This window comes from Ascidiella aspersa, chromosome 7, assembly GCF_963924565.1.
Source record: "Ascidiella aspersa chromosome 7, kaAscAspe10.2, whole genome shotgun sequence".
NCBI lineage: Eukaryota > Metazoa > Chordata > Ascidiacea > Phlebobranchia > Ascidiidae > Ascidiella > Ascidiella aspersa.
The window spans coordinates 16,221,270-16,239,831 of record NC_139453.1 but is presented as its reverse complement, the minus strand read 5'-3'; the positions used below and the strand labels follow the sequence as shown (position 1 = coordinate 16,239,831).

Genomic DNA, 18,562 nt, shown 5'->3' with positions numbered 1-18,562 from the left:
CTGAACTAATTAGCTGATAAAATGCATTGACACAAATGCTGTAAGGTGGAGTTTTTAACGTAGAGGATTTACCCATGTTGAGACATTGTAAAATAAATTTGACATCGTTGTAAGAAGAATCTAAACAAACAAATATATATAAAAAACGAATTATATAAAACATTGGTTCTTAAAGTGGGTAATATCGCCCCTTGTGGTGGAAAAGAGATATAATGGGTCAATCAAAACCTTGAGGGTCAATCAAAACCTTGGTAGGGGGATAATACATACTCTAAAATCTAAATCATATTTCTTTTTTGTCCATTTAGTTTACGTGACAACCAAAAAAACTCACGTTACGCACAATGCTTTAGCCTTTAGCGCATTAATAGGTATTTAGCACAAAGTTCTCTACTAAATCTATACAAATACTTTTTTTCCGCCTGACATGAATATTTTCTATCTTCTAAATATAAAAATAAGAGCGAGAGTATAAGGTTTGTACGTTAGTTACAATGTTTTTCTTTTTTTTTAAATCGTTATTAAATTAGCAAACGAGGTGATAAAGGATTATATCTGACCAAAATGACTCCACATACTAAAATGTTTTTATTAAAGCTTAATATAATGAAATTAAGCTACATTACAGATCCGTGCATAGTGTACCCGTGTTTTTATTATCTTTTCGGTTTTTGGGGATCGATCATGATGTATGGATTGCTAGATTGCTGTAAAGGGCGACAGTATATATATCTTTGAGAACCACTAATGTAAAACGTCCTGTATTCAATACACACAATATATACTAGAATAGTATAACATGCTAGATGTGCGATATTACCATTCTCAGTAAATAAAGCTAGAATTGTTTTCTTCATAGATTGAACATCTTTTGGATACGATCGTTTAGGTTGAGAACTGGAGATCACGATGACATCATCAACCTCCATACTTGTTGGCTTTGAAGCACTTGTGCCTGAGGCTATCTGCATCATAACAGGAGGTAAGCAAAACAAAACCAACACTTAGCTGTGGTATATAAACGGAACAGATGGGCTGGAATTTTCCAGTAAGAACAGCTAAAACGAAAGTAACATGTTTTCAAACGGCGAGTGTATATCAAAATATCCTTAAAAATCACGAACACTTACTTGTATTACGGACGGCCTCGGCTGCGGCTCAGTGCAACGTGACTTCAGCAGATTGCTAAACTTGGATCCTGCCTTGCAACCTCGCATGCGCTGTACTTCTATTAAGCGTATCATGTAGGACGTGTTGCTGCTTGTGCCGTTTAGAATAACTTCCATGTTAGTTTCACATTGCGAGTCGAGAATCTAATAAAAATTGTTACAAATAAAACACTACTAAGCTGAGAAGTGCGTTGAACTTTACTAGCTGTAGTATGTTTCAGTTAAAATAAACTAAAACATTTTTTTTATAATTTTGTAGAATGTGTTTTACCTGGAGCAAAAGGTCCATTGATTCTACAGGAATTCCAAAAGATTGTATAAATAGAATTAGTTGCTCCACTTCCAAATCTCTTACGGCAGCGAATGCAAGGCAACGAGTCGAGCTCATGACCTCCGACCTCAACATGCGAAGCCTTAACCAATCAGGAAGAAGCAACGCTTCCTCTTGGGTATCCATTAGGAAAGCCTAAAAAGTTTAAATTGCTACTAAGAAGTAACGTTCAACACACCAGTATTCAATATAACATATACCAAGAATAACAAGGTTTTTGAAAGGCGAAGCACTTTTTTAGTATAACCGAAACGCTTAAAACCAATGAAATAGAATTGCAAAATGATTATATATTTTTTTGGCTGCCTTGGGAATTTGCTTCTTGTTGTTTAAGCTATATTTGTATGATCCCTATTTATTTAACCTTTTAAGTTTGGTGTCTGAAAGGCGTTTAAGAGTTTTTTTTATTGATACAAGCAAACTGTTGTTGCGTATTAGTAACATTAATGATAAAGCCGTATAACTGTAAACATTACGTATAATTGTTATCATCATTTAGGGTCCTTGAATTATTCCCCGGGAATAATAGATAACAAAATTGGTTGAAACCGACGTGCATCAAAGGAACGTGTTTATGTAGTTTTCGTATAATTTAAAAAACGTTGCACTTCTGATTAAGGCCAAGGATTGGCAACACGATTTTTCGCATACTCTTGAGAACGAAACGCTTAGGCTTCCGATTCCTTATGTGAAAATGAAGTCAACCCTGACAATATATCACGTGAATGTACAAGCCAGAAGCACGCATCTGACATGTGGTCAATGTATTACGGTCTGAGGTCAATACATGGAGTTATAACCAAACGAAATAATAAGCAATTATATAAATATGTTGCCTGATAAAACTTACATGTTAATGTTGAAAAGTTAATTGCATAACCTATATGTAATTTAAACCATTTGCTACGCCCGTTGTAAATACCGTAGAAGTAGATCAACCACGCTTGCTTATGACACTTAGAACGGACAGGTCTTTAAATGAGCAAAACAATTTGCGGTAAAATTGACTTTTCGAAAATTCAGTTAATTACAAGGTGATAAACCAAAAACAATCAGCAGATCCTTGAATTTTGACTGGACACTATGGTTGAGGTTTACGTTTATTCAAATTAGGAGTGATGGTGCAATTTTCGGCAAAGTATTATTTTTTAACTATATCTTTTTTTTTTCAAATCCAATAAAGTTACTAATTTCGAAGGAATCGAGTAATCTAAGAATAATTAAGGTTAAGTTGGGTCACGTTGTGGTCCATTGATAAAACTACATACTTTTGCACAAATATTTGTACCTGTGGGATAACATAACCCTCCTCACTGAACCAAATCCTCATCAACTGGTGGTAAATAGCGTCAACTTCATCTTTCGACTGGTGGGTGTTATTTCTGGACGAAGGTGGGCCATAACCAAGTAGAATGACGCTTGCTTGGGGAATCATAATATGTAGAGTCGCAGCACCAAGGTTGTTTGGCCATTTTACAAATATCTAACAATAACACCCTTGAATTTGTTTGCTTACACAACTTCGTAAAGTTCAATAGCTTAATTTAAAAAGGATATGACGAACACAGGTAACTTAATCAACTCATGATATTTCAGAAAAAATTAAAACTAGCTTTATTTAAATCTAGCATAAAACTAATCAAAAAAATAAACGTAAGCTTCAGTAGAAAAAGAGTGGCCTAAATAAATGATAAAAGATTCATTCTTTTATTTGCATACGTTTCGGCAAGTGCTTATGCCATCTTCAGTACGGTACAATGAGGTTGAGAAGAAGATTTATGAAAATATCGGTATTTAATGTTCCTAATAAACGTAAGCATTTCAAACTGAGCAGCGAAAAATATTTTTACCTCATCCTGCGAATCACTCCAAGGAATACTATCTACTGATTTTCGATCAGAGGCAACTCTTCTTGAATCTTGCTCCTGTGCCTCTCTGATGTGTGTGGTAAAGATCTCCAACAGTGACGTCACAAAACTATGACAAGCACTTTTACCTGCTTGACTGGAAGATGCAAGAATTGACTCCACTACAATTCTTCTGCAAATGTAGGGAAGTGGTTTTCAAGCAACTAGAACTCAAGTGACATAGTTAAAGTCACGCGTCATGATGGTTTTTAATCACTTTATCAAGTCAATATAAAGTAAAGCTAAGTAATACAATGACGTGCAGGGGTGGGTTTTGTCCGCTTGTCAAAACGAGTGCCGTTCGCTTCGGGCGAGGGCTGATTGACACCCACTCGCCTGAATGGCAAGGAGTTGGCGAGAAAAATTAGTTGTTGTTGTTGTTAAATAGATACCCCAGAAATTCTTTTCGGTTTTAGGATTTCGAATCATCGTTAAAAACTGCCCAGTTGTATTAGCCAACTCTCTCTAAACCAGTAATTGTCAAACTGTTTGCCGTGGCGCGTAACCTTTTGTTTTTTTAAATAACCTACTTGCATTACAAATAGGTACTCAGCCTACAGGTGAGAGTTCAATGCACATTATTCATTAGAAAACTGATAATATTACGACATCTACCAAGTGCTAAGGGCGATACTCAAGTTATAAAATTGTTGATTTATGAAAAGTGTGCCGCGAATAACTTTTGATTTTTATACTTAGGCGCAAGCTTCAAAAGTTTAGGAACCACTCCTCTGAACTATTTTTTCCTTTTAGCTTGATTTTCCCGTACAGACATTTTACTTCTACCTCAATCTAAAAAACATATCAAGGATGATGAAAACCGATTAGGTAAATCACAACACGACAAAAAATACGTCACAATCGCTTTAGTTGCAAGCATTAATATGAAAATATCGAAATGCATTTAACTGTTCTGTCATTTAAATTGGGAATGATGTGAGTGCACCGTAGAAACTTAAAAAAATAATTAAAAAATATTGAAAGTGGTGTTTATTCAGTATCATTATATATTATTGTAAAATCGTAATGAAAAATAACTCATTTATTAAAGGGAAATGCTGCATAAAAAGAATATACAGTATATTTTTCATCTAATGAAAACAAGGCCTTAGTTTTTATTAGTGCTCCCGCAAGCGCATTTATCGCAGCGAATCCGGGATCATGAAAGCTCAGCACGCCATCCGGAGGCGAATGTCACTAATGAGCATTTGACAAACCGTAACATAACAATAGAACAAAACGTTCCAGGAGTCTTCAATGGAGAAAACAAACTTTTAGTAAATGGTTTTAGAAAGACTTCTAAACATTACAATAGGCATACCTATCAATTATTAGATGTGATGACATTCTTGCGGCACTTGCCGACAGTTCAAAAACACCGCCTCTATCCCCACCCGGAGATGAAAAGCGGAGATCGCTTGTCAAGAAGGTGACGTATGCAGCCAAAGTGAACGGGTCAGATTCGACAAGGCATGCATTGCGCAATGATTCAACAGTAAGAGCCCGTAACATAGTGGTGTAGTGGGGTAGGGAAAGTAGGTCACGGCTTAGCCACCTAGACATGGGTAATTTGAGCGTGAATAAATTAAAATAGCAACAAATTTATAGGGTTTGTTTGACAGTTCGAGAAAAGCTTACTCATAACCAGGAACACCACTGCTGTCATCAACTTGCATTTCTCCATCAATAATATTAGACAGTATAAGTGATAGAGCTTCTTTTGATCTTGTTCGCATTGTCTTTTGCGGAGAGCACAGGCGCTTCATGAAATACTGGATCACCTAAACAAAACCGATAACATGTTTACATTGTGGTTGATTGTTACAAATATCGCAAAAACTACATAGTGCTTTCAAGGTACGTTACCCGCAAAGCCACAATAATAATATTGTTGAGCCAGTTTAATATAATATATTGCCGCCTACATTCTCCAAACAAGTAAGAAGTGAAAAGGTAAACCTGCACAGATTCGTTGTAGTTGTCACTCAGCAACAATCGGCGTAGTTGTCCCACTAGCTCCACAGTGTGAATTCCACCACTTGAAAGCTTTAGATAAACGTTATAAGATCGCTAAACTACTGACCAGGAAATTTAACCATACAAATCCACAAATTTATCTATTTTATAAGTTGCATATAAATTTTAACATACTGTTTATGGTCCTAGGACTAAGTTAAAGTATAATAATGGTTTCATTTTGTTTGCTGTATTTGCAGTTTCATTCATATGGTGTTTCAAACACCTATTATTTTTACAAGATTAGAACATCTTACCTTCTCAAGGTCACTCTCATGCACAAGAAGAAATTCACACAAACATTGTACTGGCAAGAGACCTACATCGCCCTTGGTGGAAGCAACAAGATCAGGCAGCCAACTCATGGACTGGTTTTCTCCATGCCTAAACATGTAAAATAGAGAGTGAAACTAAGTAAATATAAAGAATCCGTCGGGTAAAAATACCTTTACTGACTACGGCCAAAAATAAACCTGAGTCCGACTCCGGTCAAATGTTAACTAAAATAACATGGATATACACTTTATACAGTAATCCACTTATAGAAGTGTCGTTTAATTCATGCACTCACACTACATGGTTTGAAAATACTCCACCATATGCTGTATATTCCACCTTTACAACTTCCAGTTGGCGGCCATTCAGTTTTAAAATTTGGTACTGCGCATGCGCATGTCGGACTCTGGACTCTGGGAGTCTTACGTGATCTAATTTGAGTCCCGAGTACGACTCCGCGATACTGGTTATAACACACCCAAATATCTCCATTCGTTTAAAAAAAAACACACTGTAAAACTATCCAGGTTTTTGTAAAACAGTTTACATAAAATAGTAAGAAACACTTAACAATCAAATAAAAATAAAATCCAATTTTGACAATTCAGTAACAACCAAAGCAAAAAGTTACTAAAATTTTTTGCAAAGTATAACAAGAATTGCAATTTACCTATTAATAATATCAAGAAGGAAATCTGGTTGCCTGGAGCGACATAGCCAAACTCCCAGCTGGAGTCTCGAGGAAAGCTGTCCAAATTGTTCTAGGATACGATCTGGAGGTCTTCGTGGATGTCCTTGGGGGTCCATGGCAATAAGTTGAGACAAGAGAAGACTACTCTCCTCTGTTATAACTTGACGTGTTGTAACAGCAGCCAGATGAGATTCAAATTCAAGAATTTCCGATTTCTCAACCTTTACAACATTAGCACTGTATTTTTTGCCAAAGATCCTTTCTAAAATCTTGCTATTTAATAGCCTGACACAATGGCTAATACAACACCCTTAAATAGTAATTAACCACAAAACAGTAAATATATTTTTCCTTACAAGTGACATTTGGTGTTCTTTTCCTGTCATTTGACTTCGTAGTTCTTCGTCAACTATTGTTACTGGAGGGTATATGAACCGATTCACCACTGACATCTCCATAAAAACTAAAAAGTTAAAATAAGTTGGAAGCGACAATGTATTGTAAAGCGGAGTGGATAAAAAACTATTTTCAGTACATACATACATTAAGGAAAGATACATGCACATTGAGGCTCTGGTTGTACATGCAGAAACATAATTATCGAATTTTAAACATTATTTTAAAAAGGTTATACATCGGTTTAAAATATATCAACTCGTGCAATAGCAAATTTGAAACCTTTCAGCATAGGATATGTGGTCCACGCCTGTTGACCAATTGTTGATGGATTAAGACTGATAACAATCAGAATAGTTTGCAGTGCTGTCCAGTACAACTGTGATATGGCAAGAGATGGAGGTATATAGTCGGAGGGCAATTTTATGTTTCCAGGGTGGTGATATTGGCAAAGAGCTAGAATTGTGTCGATTACATCAGTTCTTTCAATTGACACGGGATTAAAAGATTGCCGACACAAACCAGCTGCTCTTCTGTATAAAATGAATGGCAAAATCTAGATTTAAAATACGTCACAAACAGCACTGTACATAATTGCTGCTGCCTTATATTAACAAAAGAAAGTGATGCAAAAAGGGCATTTAAAAAAACATATTTGTATATATAAAACGACATCCTTGAAAAAAATAATATACGAAATCGCAAGGTGATACAATGCCGATATGCCTTTTAAAGATAACGTTCATGACCAAAAAAATATTTGTTTCATTCGTTCAGTCACATCCTCTTTTTTATTTCTCCATTCAGTCGATAAATGAGAACATGGAAGCAAATACCTCACAAGTTGCCCAATCAGATCAAGAGCCTCGGCTTGTGCAAGGGGGTGATCTGGCGATAAGCCAATAGCTGCAATCCTTAATATAGATCCCTCTAGCACAGGAGAATCGTGACAAGCTTTTACAAGTAGGGCTCTTTCTCCCTCCGGTGGCCAGTTGTCACGTGTATGATAACTTTCTGTTGTTTTCATGAAAAGCACCTTAAGAAAATAAAATTAATAAAAAACATAAGAAGATTAAGCAAAAAATAAACTTGTACCTTTTGTAATAATTGCCCAAACTCTGTTGGAGTTATGCGAGTGTTGAGTTGAGGCACAACCAAGACATGCAACCACCATAGTGTATCATGTTGAATCTTGGCAATTAAAAGTTTGTTTTTTATATAAAACTCCTCATGGTTAATACCTTGACCATCAGCTGACTTCTTCTGCATGAAATAGGACATTCATATAGCTACACCGAAACAAAAAATGTTTACCTAGCCACAACTGCTCCCTGGCAGGTGCTTTAAAATGCCAACTGCTCCCCTGGCAGTGCTTTAAAAACTAAAACCATATGAAAAATGTATTAAAGTTGTTTAAACTAGTAAACATGTCACAGTGTACATTTAGGAAGATTTAATACCAACAGCATCCAAGATTACCTAGTAAAATGACAATACTTTTAAAAATTACAGCAATAATATTAATTTAAACGAGAACTCAAGGTTTAGAACAATAAAATTAACTTAAAGAAAACTGGAGTGGCAATAAAAATTGTAACATAAAAGTATTTTATCTTACTTTCCCATTTATTACTGAAATTGCTTCCTTTGTATGTGGTGTAACACTCAATAACATTGCTAGACAAATCAGATCTGCACTTGCTACAACAAAGCGCTCTAAAATATATATGTTTAATACTGGTTAGTTATAAAGAAATTGCTATTTTTAAATATTTTTATATTGTACCGGAACTTTTTACTTTTGTCAGAGAAATATTTTGCAAGAAAATAATTAAATGTTCTGATTAGTATAGCCATATTGTGACAGCTAAAATTATATAAAAAGTTGTTTTAGGATTTTGATCAAAAGTAAAACAGAACATTGTACTAGATAAAATTATTTCAATAATATTTAAAAGGAAATTATGCATTTTTGCTATTGTGATATATTTTTACTAAAATTCAAAATTTTATACACCTTTATAAATATACAGAGAACTTTCACCACAAAGTCGACAGGAAATAGTGTCAGGCATGCAAATATATACAACCAAATTAAGGGTTGCAGACCTTTATGGTGTTGATCAAGCACAGAAAATTTATCCATATCTGGTTCCTGCATCAAGCCGAGAGCCAGTGAGTTAAACTGAATCTCATGTTTAACAGCTCGTACAATTTCTCGTAGCAATGCACGGACAGCTCGCAGGTAATCTTCTTGTTGAAGTAGCAGATCTTGACATACAGATGCTAAAGGTGTGTATAAAAATTAGTGTTAATTGTGCTTTAAACTTATCATTCAATTTTTCTTTAAGAGTTTATTGATTTATTTATGCTAGAAACAAAGACTTGGAAGTAGAATAGGATATCAAGCCAATCTAGAATAATATTTTTCAACTTAATTTAATAATCCTAAAAACACTAAATGTGTATTATTACTCCATGTTTTTTTTAATTTAAGGACAAAACAAAAATAAAATGCAAAAAATATATTTATGGTCACATTTAAAATATTGTGAAATACATATTTAATTAGAAATTTTACCTGCAGGTCCTGTAAATTAATTCTGTAGAAATTGTAATTTTTTCATACAATAAAAAAAATGTTTCCATACAATATATACATGTTATATACATGCGTGCTTACACTCTACGACCATCATCAGTTGCAGGCTTTTTCTTGTTTGGCCATTGCAATATGTGTAACAATGTCATTTGATAAGGTTAGCAATCCCAACAAAAGTGTGACACATATTACAGTAGTGGTTCTTAATTTTTTCAAGTGGCAGACCCCCTTTTTTGATAAAATAATGGAGAAGCCCCAACAATTAAAAAAAAACACTGGGTGAACCCCTGGTGCTTCCTTGTAGACCTTTATGTAACTGGGTAGTTATGTACAAACTTGCAGTGTACTATTTCGGATTTTGCGAGAAACTTCGAATTGATTGTTTAAAAAATCTTCAAGGTTACCTATCTATTATGGTTACCAATCTATTAAACAGAATATTTTACGTTTTTAGGTGTTGTTCCACAATTGTGTTTTCACTCTCTTTATCACCTATTTTCACTCTTTTTTATGATGATTACCATTTACCGTTAAAGAAATTTGTTACATAATTAGGAGTAACACAAATATTAAAAAAAATTAACTTTAACAATGGAAATGACCAACCAAGAGTTTTAGCAGCTTTCTCTGGATAATTTTGGATTGTTGAAACCACCACAGACATGTTTCCTGGGTTTCTTGCATTGGAAAGCTCATTATAGAGAATATAACTCAGCAAAGTCTTCAGGTTTTCAGGGTGAGCATCTACAATTTCCTACAATATGCATAGTATTACTTGTAAATCAGCAAAGTGATTGTCATGGATTTTTCGTGATCCACATTTCATGAAAAATGCTTTTTTTAATAATATAACAAAAAAAATTCACAAAGCAACATGAAAAATAAAGGAGTACAAATCAATGAGACTAAAATTAGAATAGCATCAACTTTGGACATACACTGTTCGAAATTCGAAATAAGGCCTACTATATAACAGTCAAAAAACGGTGCAAATTAGAAATACACCTCATACATAAAATATGATGTAAAAAAGTTAGTATTCTATCAGGAGTACTTTTCAAGTAATATTGCTTTAAAATGCATTACCACTTTGTAGAGATGTGGCTATTTGTCATTACACTCAAGTGTTTTTTTTATGTGGAGGTTTTTTTTAAAGCAAAAGCCTGTTGTGAAAATCCATTTTTCCATTTTGGGGCATGCTGGTTTAAAAAAAATCAATTTTTGGGGCTATTCTATGAAAGTTAATGACATTTAAAGTTTTCTGACTACTAATACCTTTTCTTTAAGGTATTTGTGTTTTTTTAACTATTGACGTCAGACAGAAAATGGGGGAATTCCCTTGGTTAAAAATTCGGGACGCTGCCCTTTTTGGATGACTTGATATGTCCCTGGTAATGTGTTGAGTCAGAGTCCATGCAACACTAGGCTGCAAAGGTGCATAATGTGTACTATACTACTCCTTCTTAATGTAAGAGGTATAAACTACATGTAAGACAATGCACATGGTGGGCCTGAATCTAACATTTTTGATTTGCAAGCCATAGGTTGCAATCAGTTTGTCAAAAAGCAGCAATAAATTTCTCTAATAATAAAAAGTTTTGGTAAAAAATGTACCAATTTTGTATGTAATCTAATGGCAATCTTGTGTTTGATGCTATGTCTTTGGTATGTTAAGTTAAGCAGAAACCTTAAAATGTTTTTTCTGGAAGTCATAATAAAACATATTGTAAAAACTACATTGTAAAGGCACTTATTGTCATATGCGGTTCACTGTCCAACAGAATATGTACATTCTATTACAAAGACGCCCATTACTACCGGCTCTATCTTAAAACTGTGTGCTGGTGCACAGCCCACAGTACAAATACGAACTTAAAGCTTTCCATACTAAAACAAAATTGAACTTATTACATATTTATTAAGTGTGTTGCTCCAAGTTTAAATATTTTAAATAACATACAAACCTTCAAACAAACTAAGAAATGGTTGAGTAGAGGTTTAGATTTTAGACGCATTTTAGTTAGGTGTCCAATCATATCAACATCTTCTTGGCAGTGCGAGTTGCAGTTAATGCAAACTGCCATTAGTAAATCCTGCAAAAAAATATTGTAGAATGGATGAGACTTATATTTGTCTACTTGCCTATGGGATTGGAATTTGCCCAGCTAGTTTTTATTCATACCCAATCACACGACTGGTGATCCCCAACCTCTTAGGCAAAAATTGTCCGATCTCATTCTATATTTTGTTTTTATGTGTTTATTCAGTAAAAGGGTTTTGATAACAAACTACTGATTCATTTGCATAATATTGATACCAGGTACAGAGATTTCGTGAATTTAAATGAACAAAAAATAAAAAATATATATAATCAATATATTTTGACTGCATGTTAGTTATTGCTTATTTAACATTCACCTGAGCAGGCTTCATGAGTTTTGGATTTTGTAACCAGATCTCTAACTTTTGTACTGCCATGCATCTAATCTCAATGACACCACAAGCAGAAGTCAATGTGCGAATTAGGTTTTTGCCAGTCAGCCCAACATTCTGGCCCCCAGAACCAGGGCCAACAACTGGAGTTACATCTGGCAATCTACGAGATAAGCGTTCCTTTAAAATCTCAATGGTGAGAGCATGAACCTTGTCTGTCGAGAGCAAGAATCTGAAAAACAAAAAAATTGAACAAACCTAAGATACAAAAATATCAAAATGCTTTAAACAACATAAAAAAAATATATTATTTTTGTTAAATTTAATGCAATGAATCACAATGAATCAATCATGAAAACAGTTGCAATTTTATTAAATTTTTGTTATTTGATTGAATACTTTTGATTATTTTTTTTAGGCTGTCTATCAGGCTGAAGTAAACAAACCTTGGAACACCAGACTCTTGTGCTGAAAAATCACCCTCATCAAAATCATTTTGTGATTTGGCAAGCTTAGTGTCAAACGCAGAAAGAATATTCTTGACAAAATGTTGGCACTGAGGGTGGTCCACCCAAATGCGATCGAACAAAGAATCATCCAAAAATACTAGACAACAGAAAAATTGCTAAAACGTGGAAATACAACTTCATAAATTGTACACTGTTTTAACAAAACAGTAAGCCTAACTTTGCAAAGTCCCAACTTTTTTTGCATGACAAACACGGTATCAAACAGCTAACAAGCCTTCACACAGATATAATTGCAACAATTTAGTTAAAAACGTTTCACACTATTACATCACAACAGCTTTCAACAGCAAAATTTTATGAGAATTTTCACAAAATGAAAGGGAAGAATTTCATTTTATTTTTGATGGACAGCAGATAATAGGAAAGTTTATATCATACTAGTTGACTACATGCCAAATTTACAAGGGGTATATCCTTGAAAGGCGTATATCATATTGCAAGAAATTATTTAGTAAACCCATTTTAAAATCAATTAGCTGTTTTTAACTATGTAGACTACATATTTTTCAAACACTGCAAAATGCAAAAAAAAACCTTAACTGAACAGGTGGTGCCATGTTGTGTAGAGTTTAGGGCGGAAGAAAAATGTACCGGTAATGGCATTTTAAACAATATTTTTTACATTACTTAGCGTTCTAACAAAGGTGTTATGTATCTCTAACATTTCTTATTGGTACAATATTGGTTGTTTAGATTCAACTGCTATATATAGATCCTTATGTTTTGTTTAACCCTGAAAAATTTAGGTTAATTTTGCAAATTATTGTACTTATTGCAGCAGTGATCACTATTGCTGGGACAATTTCAGTAGTCCAACTTTTTTATCATATTAGGTTTAAGGTAACATAGTATTAACCTCAAAAATATCCGATTTAACACAGCTATGCCAGGGTTTCCTAGCCTGTATTACCATATTTAATAATGTGCAAATAATTCAGGTAGTGTGTATGTTGAAACCATTCGGTTTTCATATAACATACCTTTGACTAAGATTTCCGGCCAGTCTTCTTCAGATTGCAAAACAGAGTTCAGGATATTGCAGGACAGAACAGCCACAATTGAGGCACCTATGAGAACACAGTACACAACTCATTACTAAATCTTGATTGTTAGTCATAATTAATAAATGCACCTAAATTAAGTGGCACTGTTTATATGCATTTCACTAGTTGCCCTTATCTGGAATTATCAGGGAAATACAAGAATAAAGCAAATGAAATAAGTACTCAATTGTATAATAATGTAACTTTTTATCCATTCAAAGTCCTAGTCCTTGTGTTATTTTTTTATGCTATTTTTGTAAATGAATCTTTTCATTTGATCATCATATTTAATTTTCCCATTGTCCATGTTTTATGAGTTATACATATTTGGGAGCATTTAGGCGCAGAAATTGGTTGCAAAACAGTTAAAGGTTTTAGCAATCGCTGTAATATTAAATGTGATTGGCTTCCAAGTAGTCAGTGGAATGTTTAGTTTTTTGCAGTGAGCCCAACAACCATGTTACTGCACCAAACTGTGGTTTCGTAAAGATTGGGGGATCATGTGACTAATGTGTTATTAGGGCGATTATTTTTTGACATAAAATGTGAGTTAGTTGATATTTACAAACCACTATAAAAATGCAGAAGAAAAAAAGACGCTTGGTATTTTAGAAAATGTAAAGTAACAAGGCAAAAAAATACAAGGTAAAAATAATTGCAGAAAATTAACAGATCAAGCATATGATCAAAATAGAAAATGAGATAATTGCAAATAACGAGTGAAAAAAGACAGCAAATACTGTTCAAGAATTTTGTCCAAACGAAGTTCGTTAAAACGTTGTTGAATATAATTTAAAACTAAATTTGTTGAATAAAATTTTAACTAAACACCAATTTAAAAAAACTGTCTATAGCTTTTTAATTTTGTCAACAGTTTATGTGCATTTTTAGACGGTTGTGACTTGAAATAATTTTGACCATATGTGTAAAATTTGACAAAATTTTGACTTTTTTTGAAAAGTCAAAACATAATCACCCTAGTTATTATAATCAAACATTTCAGCAAAACAGTTTTTAAGTGTCTTTGTTGTGGACTATTAGGTTGGTGGTTAGGAGTACAACAGTATCGTTGGGTATTTCATGTATTAACTGGTTTGTTTTTCTTGTTAGATGTTTTCTACTGGATACTAGCTGTTGAAATCACATTAAATCACATTAAATGAGGTAACATTCTAGCATTTTAAAATGATTTTGTAGTTTTAACTGTTACCGCAAGGTGAAAAAAAACATCTTCAAGATAGCAACAGATACAACCTTTTCACTCTTGTCGCATACTACGCACTGTAAAATACAAGTTTTTTTTACTAATGTAGCATGATATGTTTTCCATTAGGTGTTGCTTTTGGTTGTTAATTTTAAATTGGCTGGCAACAGTATGACAGAATACAGAATTGTTTGGCCAATTTATTCACATAACCTTTTGTTTGCCAATGACAAATATATTTCATGCATTTTGACGCTATTCTGGCTGGCAAATGTAAAACACTTGGAAAAAATCCCCAAATTTACTACCTAATCATGGAAATATTTAAATTGGCACCTTTGATTGGCAAAACAACTTATCTGTGAATAAAACAGTGAGTGCTCTCAACGTTTTTCAAAGCCTCATATCAAAACCAACATCACAGGAACAAAAATCAACGCGCACTCTCCCAAGGATAATGTTTTTTCTTGTAGACAGGTAGTGTGTATCACAAACAGGCTCAATGGCAAAGGGGCCAATTTAAAACATAAGCTACTATATTATTAAACTAACCTTTACACTTTGCAACTTCAACAGACGAGTCTCTCTTAAGCAGACTGCACAAACTATCTACAATTGCCTCAGTCACAAAAATATCCGGACGGTCTTTTGCTATACAGAACATAGAGATGAGGAGAACGGCATCAGGCTTTGCTCTGTTTATTCTTAGATTTCGAATTGCGCCACATATTAAACCCTGTAAGCAGATATGATATAAAAACAAACTGAAGTGGCAAAAAGTCTATATTTAACTATTTTAAACAAATGTTTAATTTGTTACAAGTATTTAATCAACATAGAGGGGAAAAAAGATAAAAACTTTATACTTTTGTAATCATATATTGAAGTTAAATGCACATTGTTTGCGAAAAATGCCGACCATTTACGACATGATGGTAACGAAAAATATCGGAGTACATTTAAAACAAGTACAAGTAGAGATATTTCAAATGGCTCACTTAACAGTCCATTTAAGCTTTACTATTCATTGATACATTGTAAGCAGTGGCGTATCCAGGGGTGGGGTTTGGGGGTTCGGACCCCCCCCCCCCCTTTTCGTAAGTGACATTTTGGTTTTTTGTTCGTTTTTGTCGGAGTTTTACTCATCGTCCGAAGCTGCGTGTTTTTAAATGTAATTGGGTAACGCGTCTTAAGCTAATGCGAAACCAAAATCAAAAGCAAAATGCCGTTTTACGTCTTTTTGTTTGGTCGACCGTCGTTCGAGTTGGCTAATCAGCAAGTGTGTGTTTCATCTTACTACGTCACATTTGTTAACGTTTTGATGCTGTATTTTAAACTAGATCAGCGCTTCTTTACCGTTGCGCCTCGCTTTGCTTTTTTTTACCGTTGTACCTCGCTTCGCTTGCCAGATGCGCCCAAACTTAAAACGGTTATCAAATGCTGAACTAAATTAGCTAACTATTAAAGTTAGACTGTTTTTTCGAAATAGTTTTATATGTCGCGCTAATCGAAAAAACACCCGGGAAAAACGATCTCCGTTTAGTATTGCAGATGGCGAAAGACGTGCTTGTAATATAGCCTAGTCCTGTACATGGATCTATCAAAATCAATCACACATATTTCACAAAAAAATATTAAAAAAATTAATAAAATGAATTAGGCAAACCATAAATATTTAGCAAAAAAAACTTCAGGTAATAAACTATTGTTTATAAAACTAAACACAAACTATATTTTCTATGATGTTAATGATATCATCAAAAAAACAAGTAAATTTACTAACAAATATTACAAACAATGGTGTTAAATAAAACATAAAAAGGGTGTGTCTTCAAAAACATAGTGAACATACACAATAAAAAATTACCTCCAATCTACATAATTATATATAACTAATACAACCACTGACCTCTACTTGTTCATTATCCATGTCCACATGCTTCATGACCAATGGTACTAGATCAGCCGGAGGACATTCAATGCATGCCACACTAGGTTCTGGGATAGTTGGAGACATACGGTTTAACATTGGGTCAATGTTTGCAGTCAATCGGCTTGGAGCAACTGTGTAGTGATGGGAGGCGACAGAGGCACCAGTATGCAATTTCGGCTTTTTTCCAGACGAAACTCCACCTAATGAATGGTTTTAACAAAAGTGTATTTATTGGCAAAACAAGGTAAATTGTTTAATTTTTAGGCAGGACAAATCTCACTATTGTCTTATTTGTAATAACAGTTATACATGAAGTTAAATTAGAGGAATTTTATAAACGATAAATCGTCAGTTTAACATATAGTAAGGTGAACATTTTGACTAAAAAGAAACATGTACATTATAACAGGTGAATATGCAAATTATTAGACAAAGTGAAAAATGTTTTGTTCCATATCTGAAGTGCCTCCAGCCTTCTGACCTATTCAAAGCAAACACTTCAATGTTTGTTTCATTTTTTTAATGCCTAATATATATTAAAATATCACCAGTTCAACAGTGGTTGCCATTTTGCACTCCGTCCATTGCCAAAGTGATTGCAGACTGCTGGGGGAAAGTGCTAATAGACATTTTCAAGCAGACTAAATTATTATGGTAACAATTATTATACCAGATCCCTCTATATATTGCTGGTTCTGCCATTGTGTCATAACCCTGGGGTCTACAAATACTTTTTGGTGCGACCCAAAAATAATAGTTCTAAAGTTGGGCAACCCAAAAAATTGTTTTTAATTTAAACGTTTTGCTTTTTGTTTGTAGAAACTTTTCTTAAAAATGCATTTAGACCTATCTATATTATTTTTACAATAATGTTTTTAAAGTGCTACGTCTTTATTGCGCTTTACCAACAAAGAGTGGGCTAAAAAAGGGCAAAATATAACGGAGGCATCTATGTCTTAGACTTCCTCTTTTGTGAAGTATTAAAAATTTGTCATTATTCGTAAACTTTAAAATTTTAGCAACCCAAAGTAAACAATATAGGGACTCAAATTCGGGTTGCAACTTACTATTTGTGGACCCTTAACCCATGTATTATTGTTTTTTTCAAATAAACGAATTTGGAAATGTGCTTTTTTAAAGAAAAAACTTTGCCAACATGACCAGATAACATAGACTTGAAATACACTTAGTTTAAAGTCTGGATAATATCTTGGCAAATTGTTCTCCAGTTCTAAAGGTGATAGTAATACCATTTTAGGCTTTGAAAAGACTGTACAAAAAGTGCATTGTTATCTTACCTAAGCTATCACCACTGGAAATTCTATGTGCATCTTTCGATTTTGTTCCAAGAGCGATAAAATCAGTTGGAGGTTGGCTAGGACGGGTGGATGAGGAAGTCCTAGCAATTCTTTTTCCACCACCCAAGCCAGTTCGCTTCATTGTACTCATTTTACCATTTAATATAGCAAGTCTATTTTACTCTGAAAAGAAAATATCAATCATTTTTTTAATGGAATGTACATTGTGTATTAGGTTTACATATCCACATTTTAAAGATCCTCTTTCTATAGCCCGTTGAATAGACATAACATAGTTTCAGGGATAATGAATGTCTGGTCACAAAAGCCTTCTTAAATCAGTATATATAATATTTAAAGCAGATACCAGAGTGAAGTAAAGTAAACAAAGTAGCGTAAAAATGCAAGGCATGCTAGGCATGTTAGAGTTTGTTAAAATTAGAATACCAAGTATTCTATTTATAGGTTTGATCTAGAACATCCAATTTAGAATATCAAATCCTAGTATATTATCATCACATTTATAACTCATATTTTGTGGTGGAAAATGAACTACAATATACCATAAGTGACAAAACAGCAACTCATTAGAATAAGATTCTCTAACATATTCCTTTATAACAAAAAATGGTCAAAATTATAAACAATAGCTATTTAAGCTAATTTAACATTGAATTTTAATGCATAAAAAAATCAACCTAAAGTTATTGTTTTGCCTATATGTTATCTATGG

At 33.7% G+C, this 18,562-nt stretch overlaps 1 protein-coding gene across 2 annotated transcripts in view; it reads right to left on the bottom strand.

The window, feature by feature from the left end:
- Positions 1-18,003, bottom strand: part of LOC146138047 (integrator complex subunit 1-like) — a 29,310-nt gene extending 11,307 nt beyond the window's left edge. For both annotated transcript variants that reach the window (XM_083394915.1, XM_083394914.1), the window contains exons 1-25: positions 17,830-18,003; positions 16,508-16,731; positions 15,151-15,334; positions 13,332-13,418; positions 12,268-12,427; positions 11,807-12,053; positions 11,353-11,481; positions 9,995-10,142; positions 8,896-9,072; positions 8,405-8,502; positions 7,882-8,049; positions 7,623-7,822; positions 7,069-7,319; positions 6,747-6,853; positions 6,370-6,611; positions 5,681-5,807; positions 5,367-5,453; positions 5,046-5,188; positions 4,729-4,962; positions 3,351-3,540; positions 2,789-2,983; positions 1,441-1,635; positions 1,131-1,313; positions 821-965; positions 1-120 (exon numbers count right to left, since the gene is read on the bottom strand). In XM_083394915.1, the coding sequence (XP_083251041.1) occupies positions 1-120; positions 821-965; positions 1,131-1,313; positions 1,441-1,635; positions 2,789-2,983; positions 3,351-3,540; positions 4,729-4,962; positions 5,046-5,188; positions 5,367-5,453; positions 5,681-5,807; positions 6,370-6,611; positions 6,747-6,853; positions 7,069-7,319; positions 7,623-7,822; positions 7,882-8,049; positions 8,405-8,502; positions 8,896-9,072; positions 9,995-10,142; positions 11,353-11,481; positions 11,807-12,053; positions 12,268-12,427; positions 13,332-13,418; positions 15,151-15,334; positions 16,508-16,731; positions 17,830-17,980 (4,192 nt within the window). In that variant the 5' untranslated portion in view covers positions 17,981-18,003. The remainder of the gene's footprint in view (positions 121-820; positions 966-1,130; positions 1,314-1,440; positions 1,636-2,788; positions 2,984-3,350; positions 3,541-4,728; positions 4,963-5,045; positions 5,189-5,366; positions 5,454-5,680; positions 5,808-6,369; positions 6,612-6,746; positions 6,854-7,068; positions 7,320-7,622; positions 7,823-7,881; positions 8,050-8,404; positions 8,503-8,895; positions 9,073-9,994; positions 10,143-11,352; positions 11,482-11,806; positions 12,054-12,267; positions 12,428-13,331; positions 13,419-15,150; positions 15,335-16,507; positions 16,732-17,829) is intronic.
- Between the last annotated feature and the right edge of the window lie 559 nt (positions 18,004-18,562).